The sequence below is a fragment of the Dendrobates tinctorius genome, unplaced genomic scaffold (assembly GCF_039654945.1).
Source record: "Dendrobates tinctorius isolate UK_male_01 unplaced genomic scaffold, ASM3965494v1 ptg000182l, whole genome shotgun sequence".
NCBI classification, from domain to species: Eukaryota; Metazoa; Chordata; class Amphibia; order Anura; family Dendrobatidae; genus Dendrobates; species Dendrobates tinctorius.
The window spans coordinates 2,466,347-2,487,704 of record NW_027361849.1 but is presented as its reverse complement, the minus strand read 5'-3'; the positions used below and the strand labels follow the sequence as shown (position 1 = coordinate 2,487,704).

Here is a 21,358-nt window from a genome sequence, read left to right as displayed (position 1 = left end):
ATACTCCAGAGCTGCACTCACTATTCTGCTGGTGCAGGCACTGTGTACATACATTACATTACTGATCTTGAGTTACCTCCTGTATTATACTCCGGAGCTGCACTCACTATTCTGTTGGTGCAGTCACTGTGTACATACATTACATTACTGATCCTGAGTTACATCCTGTATTATACTCCAGAGCTGCACTCACTATTCTGCTGGTGCAGTCATTGTGTACATACATTACTGATCCTGAGTTACATCCTGTATTATACCCCAGAGCTGCACTCACTATTCTGCTGGTGCAGTCACTGTGTACATACATTACATTACTGATCTTGAGTTACCTCCTGTATTATACTCCAGAGCTGCACTCACTATTCTGCTGGTGCAGGCACTGTGTACATACATTACTGATCCTGAGTTACCTCCTGTATTATACTCCAGAGCTGCACTCACTATACTGCTGGTGCCGTCACTGTGTACATACATTACATTACTGATTCTGAGTTACATCCTGTATTATACCCCAGAGCTGCACTCACTATTCTGCTGGTGCAGTCACTGTGTACATACATTACTGATCCGGAGTTACATCCTGTATTATACCCCAGAGCTGCACTCACTATTCTGTTGGTGCAGTCACTGTGCACATACATTACATTACTGATCTTGAGTTACCTCCTGTATTATACTCCAGAGCTGCACTCACTATTCTGCTGGTGCAGTCACTGTGTACATACATTACATTACTGATCCTGAGTTACATCCTGTATTATACTCCAGAGCTGCACTCACTATTCTGCTGGTGCAGTCACTGTGTACATACATTACATTACTGATCCCAAGTTACATCCTGTATATACTCCAGAGCTGCACTCACTATTCTGCCGGTCATAGTGACTTACATTATGGGAAGAGTCGTGTTCTCCCCAGGTTGTGTATGTGGGGATGTAGCAACATGCTGACTGTTTCCACTGATCAGCACAGTGACTTTCTACAGTTATGTTTTCTTTCCTTTGTGTAAATTCAGAGGTTTCTGTAGAATCAGCAAAAGTCGCACAAGATCTCGGGGGCTCGGCGAGGAGACGGCGGAGCACGGCGGGGGCTCGGCGAGGAGACGGCGGGGGCTCGGCGAAGAGACAGTGGAGCACGGCGGGGGCTCGGCGAGGAGACAGTGGAGCACGGCGGGGGCTCGGCGAGGAGACAGTGGAGCACGGCGGGGGCTCGGCGAGGAGACAGTGGAGCACGGCGGGGGCTCGGCGAGGAGACAGTGGAGCACGGCGGGGGCTCGGCGAGGAGACAGTGGAGCACGGCGGGGGCTCGGCGAGGAGACAGTGGAGCACGGCGGGGGCTCGGCGAGGAGACAGTGGAGCACGGCGGGGGCTCGGCGAGGAGACAGGGGAGCACGGCGGGGGCTCGGCGAGGAGACAGGGGAGCACGGCGGGGGCTCGGCGAGGAGACAGCGGAGCACGGCGGGGGCTCGGCGAGGAGACAGCGGAGCACGGCGGGGGCTCGGCGAGGAGACAGCGGAGCACGGCGGGGGCTCGGCGAGGAGACAGCGGAGCACGGCGGGGGCTCGGCGAGGAGACAGCGGAGCACGGCGGGGGCTCGGCGAGGAGACAGCGGAGCACGGCGGGGGATCGGCGAGGAGACAGCGGAGCACGGCGGGGGATCGGCGAGGAGACAGCGGAGCACGGCGGGGGCTCGGCGAGGAGACAGCGGAGCACGGCGGGGGCTCGGCGAGGAGACAGCGGAGCACGGCGGGGGCTCGGCGAGGAGACAGCGGAGCACGGCGGGGGCTCGGCGAGGAGACAGCGGAGCACGGCGGGGGCTCGGCGAGGAGACAGCGGAGCACGGCGGGGGCTCGGCGAGGAGACAGCGGAGCACGGCGGGGGCTCGGCGAGGAGACAGCGGAGCACGGCGGGGGCTCGGCGAAGAGACAGTGGAGCACGGCGGGGGCTCGGCGAAGAGACAGTGGAGCACGGCAGGGGATCGGCGAAGAGACAGTGGAGCACGGCGGGGGATCGGCGAGGAGACAGTGGAGCACAGAGGGGGATGGCCAAGAGACAGTGGAGCACGGCGGGGGATCGGCGAGGAGACAGTGGAGCACGGAGGGGGATCGTGATGGTCCTGGAGACCATTACCCATGAGGACTGGGGTCAGACTCCACAGAACCACGACCAGCAGTCCTGACTAAGATGTGCCCCGTAACGCGCGTTGGGGCGGAGGCACCGGCCCGGTGAGCCCCTGCTGGTGTCGTCTCTCCGGTACCTTTTGGGCATCTTAAATCAACGTAGGAAAAAAGGAAAAAGGATTTTCCCAGGACCGCGGGGGTCAGTGTGGCTGGAGTCCACGTGTAAATGCCGGCAAAAAAGGAAAAACCCGGGGATTTCCATAAAAAGTCAGATTTATTCCTTTACTTAATGCATTGTTTGTAAAACAATCCGTGTGATAGAAAGTCAATGACGCAGTGTGACCGCGCCAGCGTGCGCGGGGGGGGGTCGCCTCTGGACATTCTAGGACTTAGATGTTTTTACATATTTACAAACATTAAATAAAAGACAAAATCGGACTTTTTCTGGAAATCCCCGGGTGCAGGTCTTTCCTTTTTGTCTCTTGGCCATCATGTTGGTGCCATTCTCCTATGGCCAGTCTTCCCCAGACCACCACATGTACCGATACCGGGGAGCGCAGCCATCAGACCACCACATGTACCGATACCGGGGAGCGCAGCCGTCAGACCACCACATGTACCGATACCGGGGAGCGCAGCCGTCAGACCACCACATGTACCGATACCGGGGAGCGCAGCCGTCAGACCACCACATGTACCGATACCGGGGAGCGCAGCCGTCAGACCACCACATGTACCGATGCCAGGGAGCGCAGCCGTCAGACCACCACATGTACCGATACCAGGGAGCGCAGCCGTCAGACCACCACATGTACCGATACCGGGGAGCGCAGCCGTCAGACCACCACATGTACCGATACCGGGGAGCGCAGCCGTCAGACCACCACATGTACCGATGCCAGGGAACGCAGCCGTCAGACCACCACATGTACCGATACAAGGGAGCGCAGCCATCAGACCACCACATGTACCGATACCAGGGAGCGCAGCCATCAGACCACCACATGTACCGATACCAGAGAGCGCAGCCGTCAGACCACCACATGTACCGATACCAGAGAGCGCAGCCATCAGACCACCACATGTACCGATACCAGAGAGCGCAGCCGTCAGACCACCACATGTACCGATACCGGGGAGCGCAGCCGTCAGACCACCACATGTACCGATACCGGGGAGCGCAGCCGTCAGACCACCACATGTACCGATGCCAGGGAACGCAGCCGTCAGACCACCACATGTACCGATACAAGGGAGCGCAGCCATCAGACCACCACATGTACCGATACCAGGGAGCGCAGCCATCAGACCACCACATGTACCGATACCAGAGAGCGCAGCCGTCAGACCACCACATGTACCGATACCAGGGAGCGCAGCCGTCAGACCACCACATGTACCGATACCAGGGAGCGCAGCCATCAGACCACCACATGTACCGATACCAGAGAGCGCAGCCGTCAGACCACCACATGTACCGATACCGGGGAGCGCAGCCGTCAGACCACCACATGTACCGATACCGGGGAGCGCAGCCGTCAGACCACCACATGTACCGATACCAGGGAGCGCAGCCGTCAGACCACCACATGTACCGATACCAGGGAGCGCAGCCGTCAGACCACCACATGTACCGATACCAGGGAGCGCAGCCGTCAGACCACCACATGTACCGATACCAGGGAGCGCAGCCGTCAGACCACCACATGTACCGATACCAGGGAGCGCAGCCGTCAGACCACCACATGTACCGATACCGGGGAGCGCAGCCGTCAGACCACCACATGTACCGATACCGGGGAGCGCAGCCGTCAGACCACCACATGTACCGATACCGGGGAGCGCAGCCGTCAGACCACCACATGTACCGATACCGGGGAGCGCAGCCGTCAGACCACCACATGTACCGATACCGGGGAGCGCAGCCGTCAGACCACCACATGTACCGATACCGGGGAGCGCAGCCGTCAGACCACCACATGTACCGATACCGGGGAGCGCAGCCGTCAGACCACCACATGTACCGATACCGGGGAGCGCAGCCGTCAGACCACCACATGTACCGATACCGGGGAGCGCAGCCGTCAGACCACCACATGTACCGATACCGGGGAGCGCAGCCGTCAGACCACCACATGTACCGATACCGGGGAGCGCAGCCGTCAGACCACCACATGTACCGATACCGGGGAGCGCAGCCGTCAGACCACCACATGTACCGATACCGGGGAGCGCAGCCGTCAGACCACCACATGTACCGATACCGGGGAGTGCAGCCGTCAGACCACCACATGTACCGATACCGGGGAGCGCAGCCGTGGGGTCCACACAGAATCGGACGCCTGGCTTATAGCCGACATCTGACACCGTATCGCAGGCTCCCTCATGTGTTCTGCACAGCGTCACTGTATTGTGGGTTGTCCACTACTTGTCCTGTGTGGCCCACTACACATACACCTCGCGCGGGACGCCCACTGCTGTACGGGACCTGTATATACTGTACGGGACGCCCCCTGCTGTAGGGGACCTGTATATACTGTACGGGACGCCCCCTGCTGTACGGGACCTGTATATACTGTACAGGACGCCCCATGCTGTACGGGACCTGTATATACTGTACGGGACGCCCCATGCTGTACAGGACCTGTATATACTGTACAGGACGCCCCATGCTGTACGGGACCTGTATATACTGTACGGGACCTGTATATACTGTACGGGACGCCCCATGCTGTACGGGACCTGTATATACTGTACAGGACGCCCCATGCTGTACGGGACCTGTATATACTGTACGGGACGCCCCCTGCTGTACGGGACCTGTATATACTGTACGGGACTCCCCCTGCTGTACGGGACCTGTATATACTGTACGGGACGCCCCATGCTGTACGGGACCTGTATATACTGTACAGGACGCCCCATGCTGTACGGGACCTGTATATACTGTACGGGACGCCCCATGCTGTACAGGACCTGTATATACTGTACAGGACGCCCCATGCTGTACGGGACCTGTATATACTGTACGGGACGCCCCATGCTGTACGGGACCTGTATATACTGTACGGGACTCCCCCTGCTGTACGGGACCTGTATATACTGTACGGGACGCCCCATGCTGTACGGGACCTGTATATACTGTACGGGACGCCCCATGCTGTACGGGACCTGTATATACTGTACGGGACGCCCCATGCTGTACGGGACCTGTATATACTGTACAGGACGCCCCATGCTGTACGGGACCTGTATATACTGTACGTGACGCCCCCTGCTGTACGGGACCTGTATATACTGTACAGGACGCCCCATGCTGTACAGGACCTGTATATACTGTACAGGACGCCCCCTGCTGTACGGGACCTGTATATACTGTACGTGACGCCCCCTGCTGTACGGGTCCTGTATATACTGTACGTGACGCCCCCTGCTGTAGGGGACCTGTATATACTGTACGGGACGCCCCATGCTGTACAGGACCTGTATATACTGTACAGGACGCCCCATGCTGTACGGGACCTGTATATACTGTACGGGACGCCCCATGCTGTACAGGACCTGTATATACTGTACAGGACGCCCCATGCTGTACGGGACCTGTATATACTGTACGTGACGCCCCCTGCTGTACGGGACCTGTATATACTGTACAGGACGCCCCCTGCTGTAGGGGACCTGTATATACTGTACGGGACCTGTATATACTGTACGGGACGCCCCATGCTGTACGGGACCTGTATATACTGTACAGGACGCCCCATGCTGTACGGGACCTGTATATACTGTACGGGACGCCCCATGCTGTACGGGACCTGTATATACTGTACGGGACCTGTATATACTGTACGGGACACCCATGCTGTACAGGACCTGTATATACTGTACAGGACGCCCCATGCTGTACGGGACCTGTATATACTGTACGGGACGCCCCATGCTGTACAGGACCTGTATATACTGTACAGGACGCCCCATGCTGTACGGGACCTGTATATACTGTACGTGACGCCCCCTGCTGTACGGGACCTGTATATACTGTACAGGACGCCCCCTGCTGTAGGGGACCTGTATATACTGTACGGGACGCCCCATGCTGTACAGGACCTGTATATACTGTACAGGACGCCCCATGCTGTACGGGACCTGTATATACTGTACAGGACGCCCCATGCTGTACGGGACCTGTATATACTGTACGGGACGCCCCATGCTGTACAGGACCTGTATATACTGTACAGGACGCCCCATGCTGTACGGGACCTGTATATACTGTACGGGACGCCCCCATGCTGTTCGGGACCTGTATATACTGTACGGGACCTGTATATACTGTACGGGACCTGTATATACTGTACGGGACCTGTATATACTGTACAGGACGCCCCATGCTGTAAGGGACCTGTATATACTGTACGGGACGCCCCATGCTGTACGGGACCTGTATATACTGTACGGGACGCCCCATGCTGTACAGGACCTGTATATACTGTACAGGACGCCCCATGCTGTACGGGACCTGCATATACTGTACGGGACGCCCCATGCTGTACGGGACCTGTATATACTGTACGGGACGCCCCCTGCTGTAGGGGACCTGTATATACTGTACGGGACGCCCCATGCTGTACAGGACCTGTATATACTGTACAGGACGCCCCATGCTGTACGGGACCTGTATATACTGTACGGGACGCCCCATGCTGTACAGGACCTGTATATACTGTACAGGACGCCCCATGCTGTACGGGACCTGTATATACTGTACGTGACGCCCCATGCTGTACGGGACCTGTATATACTGTACGGGACGCCCCATGCTGTACAGGACCTGTATATACTGTACAGGACGCCCCCTGCTGTACGGGACCTGTATATACTGTACGGGACGCCCCCATGCTGTACGGGACCTGTATATACTGTACGGGACCTGTATATACTGTACGGGACCTGTATATACTGTACAGGACGCCCCATGCTGTAAGGGACCTGTATATACTGTACGGGACGCCCCATGCTGTACGGGACCTGTATATACTGTACGGGACGCCCCATGCTGTACAGGACCTGTATATACTGTACAGGACGCCCCATGCTGTACGGGACCTGCATATACTGTACGGGACGCCCCATGCTGTACGGGACCTGTATATACTGTACGGGACGCCCCCTGCTGTAGGGGACCTGTATATACTGTACGGGACGCCCCATGCTGTACAGAACCTGTATATACTGTACAGGACGCCCCCCTGCTGTACGGGACCTGTATATACTGTACAGGACGCCCCCCTGCTGTACGGGACCTGTATATACTGTACAGGACGCCCCATGCTGTACGGGACCTGTATATATTGTACAGGACGCCCCCTGCTGTAGGGGACCTGTATATACTGTACGGGACGCCCCATGCTGTACAGGACCTGTATATACTGTACGGGACGCCCCATGCTGTACAGGACCTGTATATACTGTACAGGACGCCCCATGCTGTACGGGACCTGTATATACTGTACGGGACCTGTATATACTGTACGGGACGCCCCATGCTGTACGGGACCTGTATATACTGTACAGGACGCCCCATGCTGTACGGGACCTGTATATACTGTACGGGACGCCCCATGCTGTACAGGACCTGTATATACTGTACAGGACGCCCCATGCTGTACGGGACCTGTATATACTGTACGGGACCTGTATATACTGTACGGGACGCCCCATGCTGTACGGGACCTGTATATACTGTACAGGACGCCCCATGCTGTACGGGACCTGTATATACTGTACGGGACGCCCCATGCTGTACGGAACCTGTATATACTGTACGGGACGCCCCATGCTGTACGGGACCTGTATAGACTGTACGGGACGCCCCCTGCTGTACGGGAGCTGTATATACTGTACGGGACGCCCCCTGCTGTACGGGACCTGTATATACTGTACGGGACGCCCCCTGCTGTACGGGACCTGTATATACTGTACGGGACTCCCCATGCTGTACGGGACCTGTATATACTGTACGGGACTCCCCATGCTGTACGGGACCTGTATATACTGTACGGGACTCCCCATGCTGTACGGGACCTGTATATGCTGTACGGGACCTGTATACGCTGTACGGGACCTGTATATAGTGTACGGGACTCCCCATGCTGTACGGGACCTGTATATGCTGTACGGGACCTGTATACGCTGTACGGGACCTGTATACGCTGTACGTGACGCCCCCTGCTGTACGGGACCTGTATATACTGTACGGGACGCTCCCTGCTGTACGGGACCTGTATATACTGTACGGGACTCCCCATGCTGTACGGGACCTGTATATACTGTACGGGACGCCCCATGCTGTACGGGACCTGTATATACTGTACGGGACGCCCCATGCTGTACGGGACCTGTATATACTATACGGGACTCCCCATGCTGTACACGACCTGTATATACTGTACGGGACGCCCCATGCTGTAGGGGACCTGTATACACTGTACGGGACCTGTATATACTGTACGGGACACCTCATTCTGTACGGGACCTGTATATACTGTACGGGACGCCCCATTCTGTACGGGACCTGTATATACTGTACGGGACGCCCCCTGCTGTACGGGACCTGTATATACTGTACAGGACACCCCCTGCTGTACGGGACCTGTATATACTGTACAGGACACCCCCTGCTGTACGGGACCTGTATATACTGTACAGGACACCCCCTGCTGTACGGGACCTGTATATACTGTACAGGACACCCCCTGCTGTACGGGACCTGTATATACTGTACAGGACGCTCCATGCTGTACGGAACCTGTATATACTGTACGGGATGCCCCATGCTGTACGGGACCTGTATATACTGTACGGGACCTGTATAGACTGTACGGGACGCCCCCTGCTGTACGGGACCTGTATATACTGTACGGGACGCCCCCTGCTGTACGGGACCTGTATATACTGTACGGGACTCCCCCTGCTGTAGGGGACCTATATATACTGTACGGGACTCCCCCTGCTGTAGGGGACCTGTATATACTGTACGGGACTCCCCCTGCTGTACGGGACCTGTATATACTGTACGGGACGCCCCCTGCTGTACGGGACCTGTATATACTGTACAGGACTCCCCCTGCTGTAGGGGACCTATATATACTGTACGGGACTCCCCATGCTGTACGGGACCTGTATATACTGTACGGGACGCCCCCTGCTGTACGGGACCTGTATATACTGTACGGGACGCCCCCTGCTGTACGGGACCTGTATACACTGTACAGGACGCCCCATGCTGTACGGGACCTGTATATGCTGTACGGGACCTGTACACACTGTACGAGACGCCCCATGCTGTACGGGACCTGTACATACTGTACGGGACGCCCCATTCTGTACGGGACCTGTATATACTGTACGGGACGCCCCCTGCTGTACGGGACCTGTATAGACTGTACGGGACGCCCCCTGCTGTACGGGACCTGTATAGACTGTACGGGACGCCCCCTGCTGTACGGGACCTGTATATACTGTACGGGACGCCCCCTGTTGTACGGGACCTGTATATACTGTACGGGACGCCCCATGCTGTACGGGACCTGTATATACTGTACGGGACTCCCCCTGCTGTACGGGACCTGTATATACTGTACGGGACGCCCCATGCTGTACGGGACCTGTATATACTGTACGGGACGCCCCCTGTTGTACGGGACCTGTATATACTGTACGGGACACCCCCTGTTGTACGCGACCTGTATATACTGTACGGGACGCCCCATGCTGTACGGGACCTGTATATACTGTACGAGACGCCCCCTGCTGTACGGGACCTGTATATACTGTACGGGACGCCCCATGCTGTACGGGACCTGTATATACTGTACGGGACGCCCCCTGTTGTACGGGACCTGTATATACTGTACGGGACGCCCCATGCTGTACGGGACCTGTATATACTGTACGGGACACCCCCTGCTGTACGGGACCTGTATATACTGTACGGGACGCCCCCTGCTGTACGGGACCTGTATATACTGTACAGGACTCCCCCTGCTGTACGGGACCTGTATATACTGTACAGGACGCCCCATGCTGTACGGGACCTGTATATACTGTACAGGACGCCCCCTGCTGTACGGGACCTGTATATACTGTACGGGACGCCCCCTGTTGTACGGGACCTGTATACACTGTACGAGACGCCCCATGCTGTACGGGACCTGTATAGACTGTACGGGACGCCCCATGCTGTACGGGACTCCCCATTCTGTACGGGATCTGTACATACTGTACGGGACCCCCCATTCTGTACGGGACCTGTATAGACTGTACGGGACGCCCCCTGCTGTACGGGACCTGTATATACTGTACGGGACGCCCCCTGCTGTACGGGACCTGTATATACTGTACGGGACGCCCCCTGTTGTACGGGACCTGTATAGAGTGTACGGGACGCCCCATGCTGTACGGGACCTGTATAGACTGTACGGGACGCCCCATGCTGTACGGGACTCCCCATTCTGTACGGGACCTGTACATACTGTACGGGACCCCCCATTCTGTACGGGACCTGTATATACTGTACGGGACGCCCCATTCTGTACGGGACCTGGATATACTGTACAGGAAGCCCCCTGCTGTACGGGACCTGTATATACTGTACAGGACGCCCCCTGCTGTACGGGACCTGTATATACTGTACAGGACGCCCCCTGCTGTACGGGACCTGTATATACTGTACAGGACGCCCCCTGCTGTACGGGACCTGTATATACTGTACGGAACCTGTATATACTGTACGTGACGCCCCCTGCTGTACGGGACCTGTATATACTGTACGGGACGCCCCCTGCTGTACGGGACCTGTATACACTGTACAGGACGCCCCATGCTGTACGGGACCTGTATACACTGAACAGGACGCCCCCTGCTGTACGGGACCTGTATACACTGTACAGGACGCCCCATGCTGTACTGGACCTGTATATACTGTACGGGACCTGTATATACTGTACGGGACCTGTATATACTGTACGGGACCTGTATATACTGTACAGGACGCCCCATGCTGTACGGGACCTGTATATACTGTACGGGACGCCCCATGCTGTACGGGACCTGTATATACTGTACGGGACGCCCCCTGCTGTACGGGACCTGTATACACTGTACAGGACGCACCCTGCTGTACGGGACCTGTATATGCTGTACGGGACGCCCCATGCTGTACGGGACCTACATACACTGTACTGGACACCCCACACCGTACGGGACCTGCATACACTGTACGGCACAGTGGCAGATTTGCTTTGTGTTGCAGAGCCTGTGGCCCCTGCTCACCTTCTCCCACCATGGTGACCCCGATGGACATCCCCATGAACTTGCTCTTGGTCCACACGTGGGCATTGACACACATTTTGCGCTCAGGACACTCTGCGTAGAATCCGGACACTGGAGGGTGGTGAGAAACCTGCTCAGCCACAAACCTGACCGAGTCGTAGTCCTGGCAGGCCGTGGTGTCCTCCGGCCTCGGATCCTGCTCGCCCTCTGAAGTCTCTGAGGTTTGGGGGGCCAGCACGCTCTCCTTGGAGACCCGCCAGGAGCAGTGGAAGGTCTCTCCGATGATGGGGTTGTACGGCTTCTTTGCAAGGGCGCCCTTGCGTCCTTCATGGAAGGAGGTCAGGTAATATTCCACAAAGAGCAGCATGCGAGCCTCGGGGGTGAGCCCCCCACTGATGGCCAGGAAGAGGTCGGGGTGGGACAGGAAGTCTGCGTACATCTCCAGGAGTGACCGCTTCTCCAGGATGAAGGTGGGGAGGACAACCTGGAAGGAACAGACGGTGAGAATGTGGAGGACCTCAGGGCAGCCTCCGCTGACAACCTGTAAGTCTGGGGAGGGGTGTCAGCTCATGTACATGGAGTACATAGGAACTCCGCGTGCTATCAGGGGCGTACACTGACCCGTGTGAGATCCATGCCGAGCTTCAGCTGCGACAGAAGGTGCAGGATGACGCTGCGCTGCTCCTCCACCGCCCCCAGGTCATCCTCCATCAGCTCACACGAATCCTCCTCCTCCTCCTCCTCTGGGTTTATATCCACAGGTTCCTGTGGAGACAAAAGGTAGAAAGTCAAAAATACAGGTGGGGTGACAAGGACCCCCAATACAAGAATATAGGGTGACACTACTCCCCAAAACTATAGGCATGAGCACGGTGCAAGGAGGCTGACAGGCGGACCCCCCGTGTGATGACGACGAGGCCAGATAATGAGGGGATACTCCGATGGAAAACTGATGAAAGATTAAACCCCGACCACCTGACTCACTGCTATGGGGACAGTCAGGCAGCCCCCGCAGACATCAGCCCCCCGACACATGACTGCACTCACCTACCGACAACCAGGAGAAAGGCGCTGCCACTAATCCTCAACCCAAGCCTAGAAATGTCGACTGCTCGTAACGCTGTAGTTCAGCAAATACAGCAACCACCTTCTCTGTTCCCCTCCCATAACGAACATGTGTATGTTCCCCCCACCCCTCAGTGTGTCGCCCCCGACGTGTGTATGTCCGCCACTCCCAGTGTATGTCCCCCCCACCCCAGTGTATGTCCCCCCACCGTGTGTATGTCCCCCCACCCCCAGTGTATATCCCCCCGCTATGTGTACCCCCACCGTGTGTATGTCCCCCCACCCCCAGTGTATATCCCCCGCTATGTGTACCCCCACCATGTGTATGTTCCCCCCACCCCTCAGTGTGACGCCCCCGACGTGTGTATGTCCGCCACTCCCAGTGTATGTCCCCCCCACCCCCAGTGTATATCCCCCCGCTATGTGTACCCCCACCATGTGTATGTCCCCCCACCCCCAGTGTATATCCCCCCGCTATGTGTACCCCCACCGCGTGTTTGTCCCCCCACCCCCAGTGTATATCCCCCTGCTATGTGTACCCCCACCGCGTGTTTGTCTCCCCCCCAGTGTACCCCCACCGTGTGTATGTCCCCCCCACCCCCAGTGTATATCCCCCCGCTATGTGTACCCCCACCGCGTGTATGTCCCCCCCAACCCCAGTGTATATCCCCCCGCTATGTGTACCCCCACCGCGTGTATGTCCCCCCACCCCCAGTGTATAGCCCCCCACTATGTGTACCCCCACCGTGTGTATGTCCCCCCCCCCACCCCCAGTGTATATCCCCCCGCTGTGTACCCCCACCGCGTGTATGTCCCCCCCACCCCCAGTGTACATCCCCCCGCTATGTGTACTCCCACAGTGTGTATGTCCCCCCACCCCCCAGTGTGTCGCCCCCGACGTGTGTATGTCCCCCCACCCCCAGTGTATATCCCCCCACTATGTGTACCCCCACCGTGTGTATGTCCCCCCCACCCCCAGTGTATATCCCCCCGCTATGTGTACTCCCACAGTGTGTATGTCCCCCCACCCTCCAGTGTATATCCCCCCGCTATGTGTACTCCCACAGTGTGTACGTCCCCCCACCCTCCAGTGTATGTTCCCCCCCACCCCCCAGTGTGTCGCCCCCGACGTGTGTATGTCCCCCCACCCCCAGTGTATATCCCCCCGCTATGTGTACCCCCACCGTGTGTATGTCCCCCCCACCCCCAGTGTATATCCCCCCGCTATGTGTACCCCCACCGTGTGTATGTCCCCCCCACCCCCAGTGTATATCCCCCCGCTATGTGTACCCCCACCGTGTGTATGTCCCCCCCACCCCCAGTGTATATCCCACCGCTGTGTGTACTCCCAGTGTGTATGTCCCCCCACCCCCCAGTGTGTCGCCCCCGACGTGTGTATATCCCCCCGCTATGTGTACCCCCACCGTGTGTATGTCCCCCCCACCCCCAGTGTATATCCCACCGCTATGTGTACCCCACCGTGTGTATGTCCCCCCCACCCCCAGTGTATATCCCACCGCTATGTGTACCCCACCGTGTGTATGTCCCCCCACCCCCCAGTGTATGTCCCCCGTTATGTGTACCCCCACCGTGTGTATGTCCCCCCGCTATGTGTACCCCCACCGTGTGTATGTCCCCCCACCCCCAGTGTATATCCCCTCCGCTATGTGTACCCCCACCGTATGTCCCCCCACCCCCAGTGTATGTCCCCCCGCTATGTGTACCCCCACCGTGTGTATATCCCCCCACCCCCAGTGTATATACCCCCGCTATGTGTACCCCCACCGTGTGTATGTCCCCCCACCCCCAGTGTATATCCCACCGCTATGTGTACACCACCGTGTGTATGTCCCCCCACCCCCAGTGTATATCCCACCGCTATGTGTACCCCACCGTGTGTATGTCCCCCCACCCCCAGTGTATGTCCCCAGTTATGTGTACCCCCACCGTGTGTATGTCCCCCGTTATGTGTACCCCCACCGTGTGTATGTCCCCCCACCCCCAGTGTATGTCCCCCTGCTATGTGTACCCCCACCGTGTGTATGTCCCCCCACCCCCAGTGTATGTCCCCCCGCTATGTGTACCCCCACCGTGTGTATGTCCCCCCACCCCCAGTGTATGTCCCCCCGCTATGTGTACCCCCACCGTGTGTATGTCCCCCCACCCCCAGTGTATGTCCCCCCGCTATGTGTACCCCCACCGTGTGTATGTCCCCCCACCCCGTGTATGTCCCCCCACCCCCAGTGTATATCCCCCCGCTATGTGTACCCCCACCGTGTGTATGTCCCCCTGCTATGTCCCCCCCACCCCCAGTGTATATCCCCCCGCTATGTGTACCCCCACCGTGTGCAAGTCCCCCCACCCCCAGTGTATGTCCCCCCGCTATGTGTACCCCCACCGTGTGTATGTCCCCCCACCCCCAGTGTATGTCCCCCCGCTATGTGTACCCCCACCGTGTGTATGTCCCCCCACCCCCAGTGTATGTCCCCCCGCTATGTGTACCCCCACAGTGTGTATGTCCCCCCACCCCCAGTGTATGTCCCCCCGCTATGTGTACCCCCACCGTGTGTATGTCCCCCCACCCCCAGTGTATGTCCCCCCGCTATGTGTACCCCCACCGTGTGTATGTCCCCCGCTATGTGTACCCCCACCGTGTGTATGTCCCCCCACCCCCAGTGTATGTCCCCCCGCTATGTGTACCCCCACCGTGTGTATGTCCCCCCGCTATGTGTATCCGCACATCTCCAGTGTATGTACCCCCACTCCCACTGTATGTCCCCCCACCGTGTATGTCCGCCACTCCCACTGTATGTCCCCCCCACCGTGTGTATGTCCCCCCACAATGTGCATGTCCGCCACTCTCAGTGTATGTCCCCCCACCGTATGCATGTCCGCCACTCCCAGTGTATGTCCCCCCCGCCATGTGCATGTCCCCAGCACCCCCCAGTGTATGTCCCCCAGGCATCTGTACGTCCCCCCCTCGAAGGGCGGACATACCGCCAGTGCAGTTGCACTGGGTCCCCAAGCAGGAGGGGCCTAGAAAAAACTTATGGCGACGGTGCAGAATCGATCACAGAGCCGGCAGCAGCATCATCGCTAACATGAGAGTCCGGCCACTCTGCTGCATGCAATTATGCTGAGGGTCCCCGTCCTCACCTGTCAGCGCTGATGCTGCCATCCGTTCTCATCTATGTGGAGAAGCTGCAGGGAGGACGGGGCGTCACACTGAGGCTCACAGCCTGTGATTACCTCTGCTGCTGACCCCTGCCTGTGCCGCTGATCTCAGGGTATGGTAAGAGGGAGGAGGTCGCTAAACCATGTCCTGATCACTATCAGGGGGTCTCCGGACTGACCCCTCATACAGCTTCATTAAGTTATAGGCATTACGCAGAGTGATATTAGTGCCTCATTGCCCGTCAGCCAATCACAGTCTTTTCTATATAAGCATGTCTGTGATTGGCTGACGGGGATGATGTTCAGGTGTCTTCTGGGCTGGAAGTGAAGGGAGCCCTTAGGGTCGGGGACACCAGCACGCTATGGGGCCCATGAGTCAAGAGGGTCCTGTGCCAGTGCGGGTGCTGTCACCGGTTCCCCCTTGCTATAAACTGCAATACTTACCTTTCCCTGTTCCTCCGCAGCGCCAGTGTCCATGACTCTCTGGCGTCTCAGGGCAGAACGCGCAATGATTTCACTACAGCGCTGCAGAGAGTCATAACACGCTGAGAAGCATTATATGGAGCATTATATGGGGTGCATTATACTGTATGGAGCAATATATGGGGTCCATTATTCTGTATGGAGCATTATATGGGGTCCTTTATTCTGTATGGAGCAATATATGGGGACAATTATACTATATGGAGCATTATATGGGGTCCTTTATTCTGTATGGAGCATTATATGGGGCCCTTTATACTATATGGAGCATTATATGGGGTCCATTATACTGTATGGAGCATTATATGGGGTCCATTATACTATATGGAGCACTATATGGGGCTCATTATACTATATGGAGCATTATATGGGGTCCATTATACTATATGGAGCACTATATGGGGCTCATTATACTATATGGAGCATTATATGGGGTCCATTATACTATATGGAGCACATTATACTATATGGAGCATTATACTATATGGAGAATTATATGGGTCCGTTATTCTGTAAAGAGCGGTCAGGAAATTATAAGTTATTGCCTAAATAGCCGAAGCACTCATCCAGGGCTGCCTGTTGCATTTCCTTGGTTTGTGAATGACATGCTTCAATACCGATCCCCCTCGCAGGTTCCCCCCGCCCTCTCTCTGCTCTGTGAGACCCTTTCCCTCCCCCCTTCCCTTCAACACATGGTCATTCTATGGCCCTGACTAGTTAAAAGCAGTTCTTCCCGCAATGGATTTAAACTCTCCTTTATTCAAACTCATTTAATAACACACAATGATCCTAGAGACAGGAAACATTTCCAGAATCGGTAAAATTACAGCTACACCCGACAGCATTTTGCGACTTCTTGGGTGACCAGAAACCGAGGAAAGGGTTTCTGCCCTCCAGTACCACACAGACGTCAGTTTGGTCTTAAATTAAAGAGTTTCGTAAGAGAAAATATAATCCCCCTGCCGTCACTCCGTGAGCTTCCCAGCGAGAGTTATGGCCAGTAGTAGTTATTAATAACTCTTCCAAAAGGAGCGTACATTCTCTGACTCAGCCCGACAGTGAGGTCAGCAAGAGAAGAGCATAAATCTAGGACGCTTGATTAGGAAGGTGTCATTTGCCGGGAGAACCAGCTAACACGAGGCTGTGATGATTGGCCATTTCCCCTGGGACAATTCTCCTCCCCTTTATCAACACGTCATATCTGTGACTGAGCTAGAGTAAAGGCCCAGCGAGATCGCTGTGTGTGACAGGGGATCAGCGACCGCCCCCCTGCCGGGTATCGCTGATCGTGCTCGATCGGCCTGGGCCATTTTTCGATCGCTGGTCTCCCACTGCCCAGCACGCATCGCTGCGTGTGGCAGCGAGAGACCAGCGATCAGCGACGCTGGTTACTAATGTAAACATCAGGTATCCAGGAGCCGCGCGGCTCTTAGATACCAGCTGTTTACATTAGAATTCAGCTTGCTTGCTGGTCCTGATCGCTGGAGGGGCTGTCTATGTGACAGCTCACCAGCGATCAGCCTAACGATGTCCCAGCGATCCCATCATGTCAGATTGTTGGTGGGATCGCTGGGACATCGTTATGTGTAACGGGGCCTTAAATTCTTTATTTTAATCCCTTTTATTTGTAACTGTATATACTGTATATTGTCTCTTCTTTGTAATATCTTTTGTATTTCTGTAAACACTGCCTATATTTTCTGGAGTAAACTTATGAAATTACTAGTTTTGCTTTCCTTGCTCTATGATGGAACAGACACGTCCTCTGCACCAAATCACGCTACCTGTGGGTTGGTTCCTGACCCTATATCATCTCTGATATCAAACGAGAATCTGGTGGCTGCATAGCATCCTGGTCGTATTGGGGAACGCTGTCAGTGATGGATCGGAGGTTTATGTGCGTATTTCCTGCTTGAGACTGGTAACATACATCCGGCCCTCACTGCAGAGTGCCCGATAGCCAGGAAGTGACCAGACAGCCTTTCCGGCGACTACTTAAACCAGGTGCAGTTCCCTAACTGATCTACGGGTGAGGGGGGGCGCCAGAGAGCTGCGAGTTCCAAACCGGAACTGAAAGTGAAAACATAAGTTGTGGGGATTTATACATGATGCGACCACATATATAATATACTAGCTGAAGCGCCCGGCGCTGCCCGGGCATGGTAACTAACTACGGTTAGTTATAACAAATTATAATGATTACAGCTCTCTCTCTCTCTATATAAAGCTGAGTGTATAGCCCCGCCCACTCTGCACAGCCACATTCACTATAATATCCCACATCATCCCGTTGGCCAGAGCCACCGGACTACTACCCCTAATATCCCACATCATCCCGTTGGCCAGAGCCACCGGACTACTACCCCTAATATCCCACATCATCCCATCAGCCAGAGCCACCGGACTACTACCCCTAATATCCCACATCATCCCGTCAGCCAGAGCCACCGGACTACTACCACTAATATCCCACATCATCCCGTCAGCCAGAGCCACCGGACTACTACCACTAATATCCCACATCATCCCATCAGCCAGAGCCACCGGACTACTACCACTAATATCCCACATCATCCCGTCAGCCAGAGCCACCGGACTACTACCACTAATATCCCATATCATCCCATCAGCCAGAGCCACCGGACTACTACCACTAATATCCCACATCATCCCGTCAGCCAGAGCTACCGGACTACTACCACTAATATCCCACATCATCCCGTCAGCCAGAGCCACCGGACTACTACCACTAATATCCCACATCATCCCATCAGCCAGAGCCACCGGACTACTACCACTAATATCCCACATCATCCCATCAGCCAGAGCCACCGGACTACTACCACTAATATCCCACATCATCCCGTCAGCCAGAGCCACCGGACTACTACCACTAATATCCCACATCATCCCATCAGCCAGAGCCACCGGACTACTACCCCTAATATCCCACATCATCCCGTCAGCCAGAGCCACCGGACTACTACCACTAATATCCCACATCATCCCGTCAGCCAGAGCTACCGGACTACTACCACTAATATCCCACATCATCCCGTCAGCCAGAGCCACCGGACTACTACCACTAATATCCCACATCATCCCATCAGCCAGAGCCACCGGACTACTACCACTAATATCCCACATCATCCCATCAGCCAGAGCCACCGGACTACTACCACTAATATCCCACATCATCCCGTCAGCCAGAGCCACCGGACTACTACCACTAATATCCCACATCATCCCATCAGCCAGAGCCACCGGACTACTACCCCTAATATCCCACATCATCCCGTCAGCCAGAGCCACCGGACTACTACCACTAATATCCCACATCATCCCGTCAGCCAGAGCTACCGGACTACTACCACTAATATCCCACATCATCCCGTCAGCCAGAGCCACCGGACTACTACCACTAATATCCCACATCATCCCATCAGCCAGAGCCACCGGACTACTACCACTAATATCCCACATCATCCCATCAGCCAGAGCCACCGGACCACTACCACTAATATCCCACATCATCCCATCAGCCACAGCCACCGGACCACTACCACTAATATCCCACATCATCCCATCAGCCAGAGCCACCAGACTATTCCCCCTAATATCCCTCATCATCCCGTCAGCCAGAGCCACCGGACTACTACCACTAATATCCCACATCATCCCATCAGCCAGAGCCACCGGACTACTACCCCTAATATCCCACATCATCCCGTCAGCCAGAGCCACCGGACTACTACCACTAATATCCCACATCATCCCGTCAGCCAGAGCCACCGGACTACTACCCCTAATATCCCACATCATCCCATCAGCCAGAGCCACCGGACTACTACCCCTAATATCCCACATCATCCCATCAGCCAGAGCCACCGGACTACTACCCCTAATATCCCACATCATCCCATCAGCCAGAGCCACCGGACTACTACCCCTAATATCCCCCATCATCCCGTCAGCCAGAGCCACCGGACTACTACCCCTAATATCCCACATCATTCCATCAGCCAGAGCCACCGGACTACTACCCCTAATATCCCACATCATTCCATCAGCCAGAGCCACCGGACTACTACCCCTAATATCCCCCAGTCCCTTTCCCCTGCTGTCACCTAACTAAAATATTTAACCTCTCTCTCTCTTCTGGTATTTTTCCCTTCTCATTTAAGCATGCCATCATACATCCACTACTTAAAAAACCATCCCTCGACCAAAACTGTGCCACTAACTATAGACCTGTCTCTAATCTTCCCTTCATCTCTAAACTCCTGGAACGCCTGGTCCACTCCCGTCTTATCCGCTATCTCTCAGAAAACTCTCTTCTCGACCCTCTCCAATCCGGTTTCCGCTCTTTACACTCCACTGAAACTGCCCTCACTAAAGTCTCTAATGATCTGCTAACAGCTAAATCTAATGGTCATTACTCCATGCTAATTCTCTTGGATCTCTCTGCAGCATTCGACACTGTGGATCATCAGCTCCTCCTCACTATGCTCCGTTCCATTGGCCTCAAGGACACCGTTCTCTCCTGGTTCTCCTCCTATCTCTCCGACCGCTCCTTTACTGTTTCTTTTGCCGGTTCCTCCTCCTCTCACCTTCCCCTTACTGTTGGGGTTCCTCAAGGATCGGTTCTAGGTCCCCTCCTCTTCTCCTTGTACACTGCCCCTATTGGTCAAACAATCAGTAGATTTGGTTTCCAGTACCATCTCTATGCTGATGACACCCAATTATACGCTTCTTCTCCTGACATCACGCCAGCCTTTCTAGAAAACACCGGCGATTGTCTAAACGCTGTGTCTAACATCATGTCCTCACTATATCTGAAACTGAACCTGTCAAAGACTGAACTCCTTGTGTTTCCTCCCGCTACTAAAGCACCTATACCCGACATTGCCATTTCCGTGTGTGGTTCCACTATTACTCCCCAGCAACAGGCCCGCTGTCTGGGGTCATACTTGATTCAGAGCTTTCCTTTGCCCCCCACATTCGATCAGTGGCTCGCTCTTGTCATCTGCACCTCAAAAACATTTCTAGAATTCGATCTTTTCTTACTTTTGACTCCGCAAAAACTCTGACTGTTTCTCTTATTCATTCTCGTCTCGACTATTGTAACTCTCTTCTAATCGGTCTCCCTCTTACCAAACTCTCCCCTCTCCAATCTGTCTTGAA

General features: G+C 55.6%; 1 protein-coding gene across 3 annotated transcripts in view; it reads right to left on the bottom strand.

Annotated features, from left to right (window-relative positions):
• The window catches only part of OSBPL11 (oxysterol binding protein like 11), a 73,152-nt gene that overhangs the window by 22,746 nt on the left and 29,048 nt on the right, over window positions 1-21,358 (bottom strand). For all 3 annotated transcript variants that reach the window (XR_012221455.1, XM_073551917.1, XM_073551918.1), the window contains exons 8-9: window positions 12,074-12,217; window positions 11,453-11,936 (exon numbers count right to left, since the gene is read on the bottom strand). Coding sequence is in view for 2 of the 3 variants with exons in the window: in XM_073551917.1 (XP_073408018.1) it covers window positions 11,453-11,936; window positions 12,074-12,217 (628 nt within the window). In the remaining variant the exon portion in view is untranslated. The remainder of the gene's footprint in view (window positions 1-11,452; window positions 11,937-12,073; window positions 12,218-21,358) is intronic.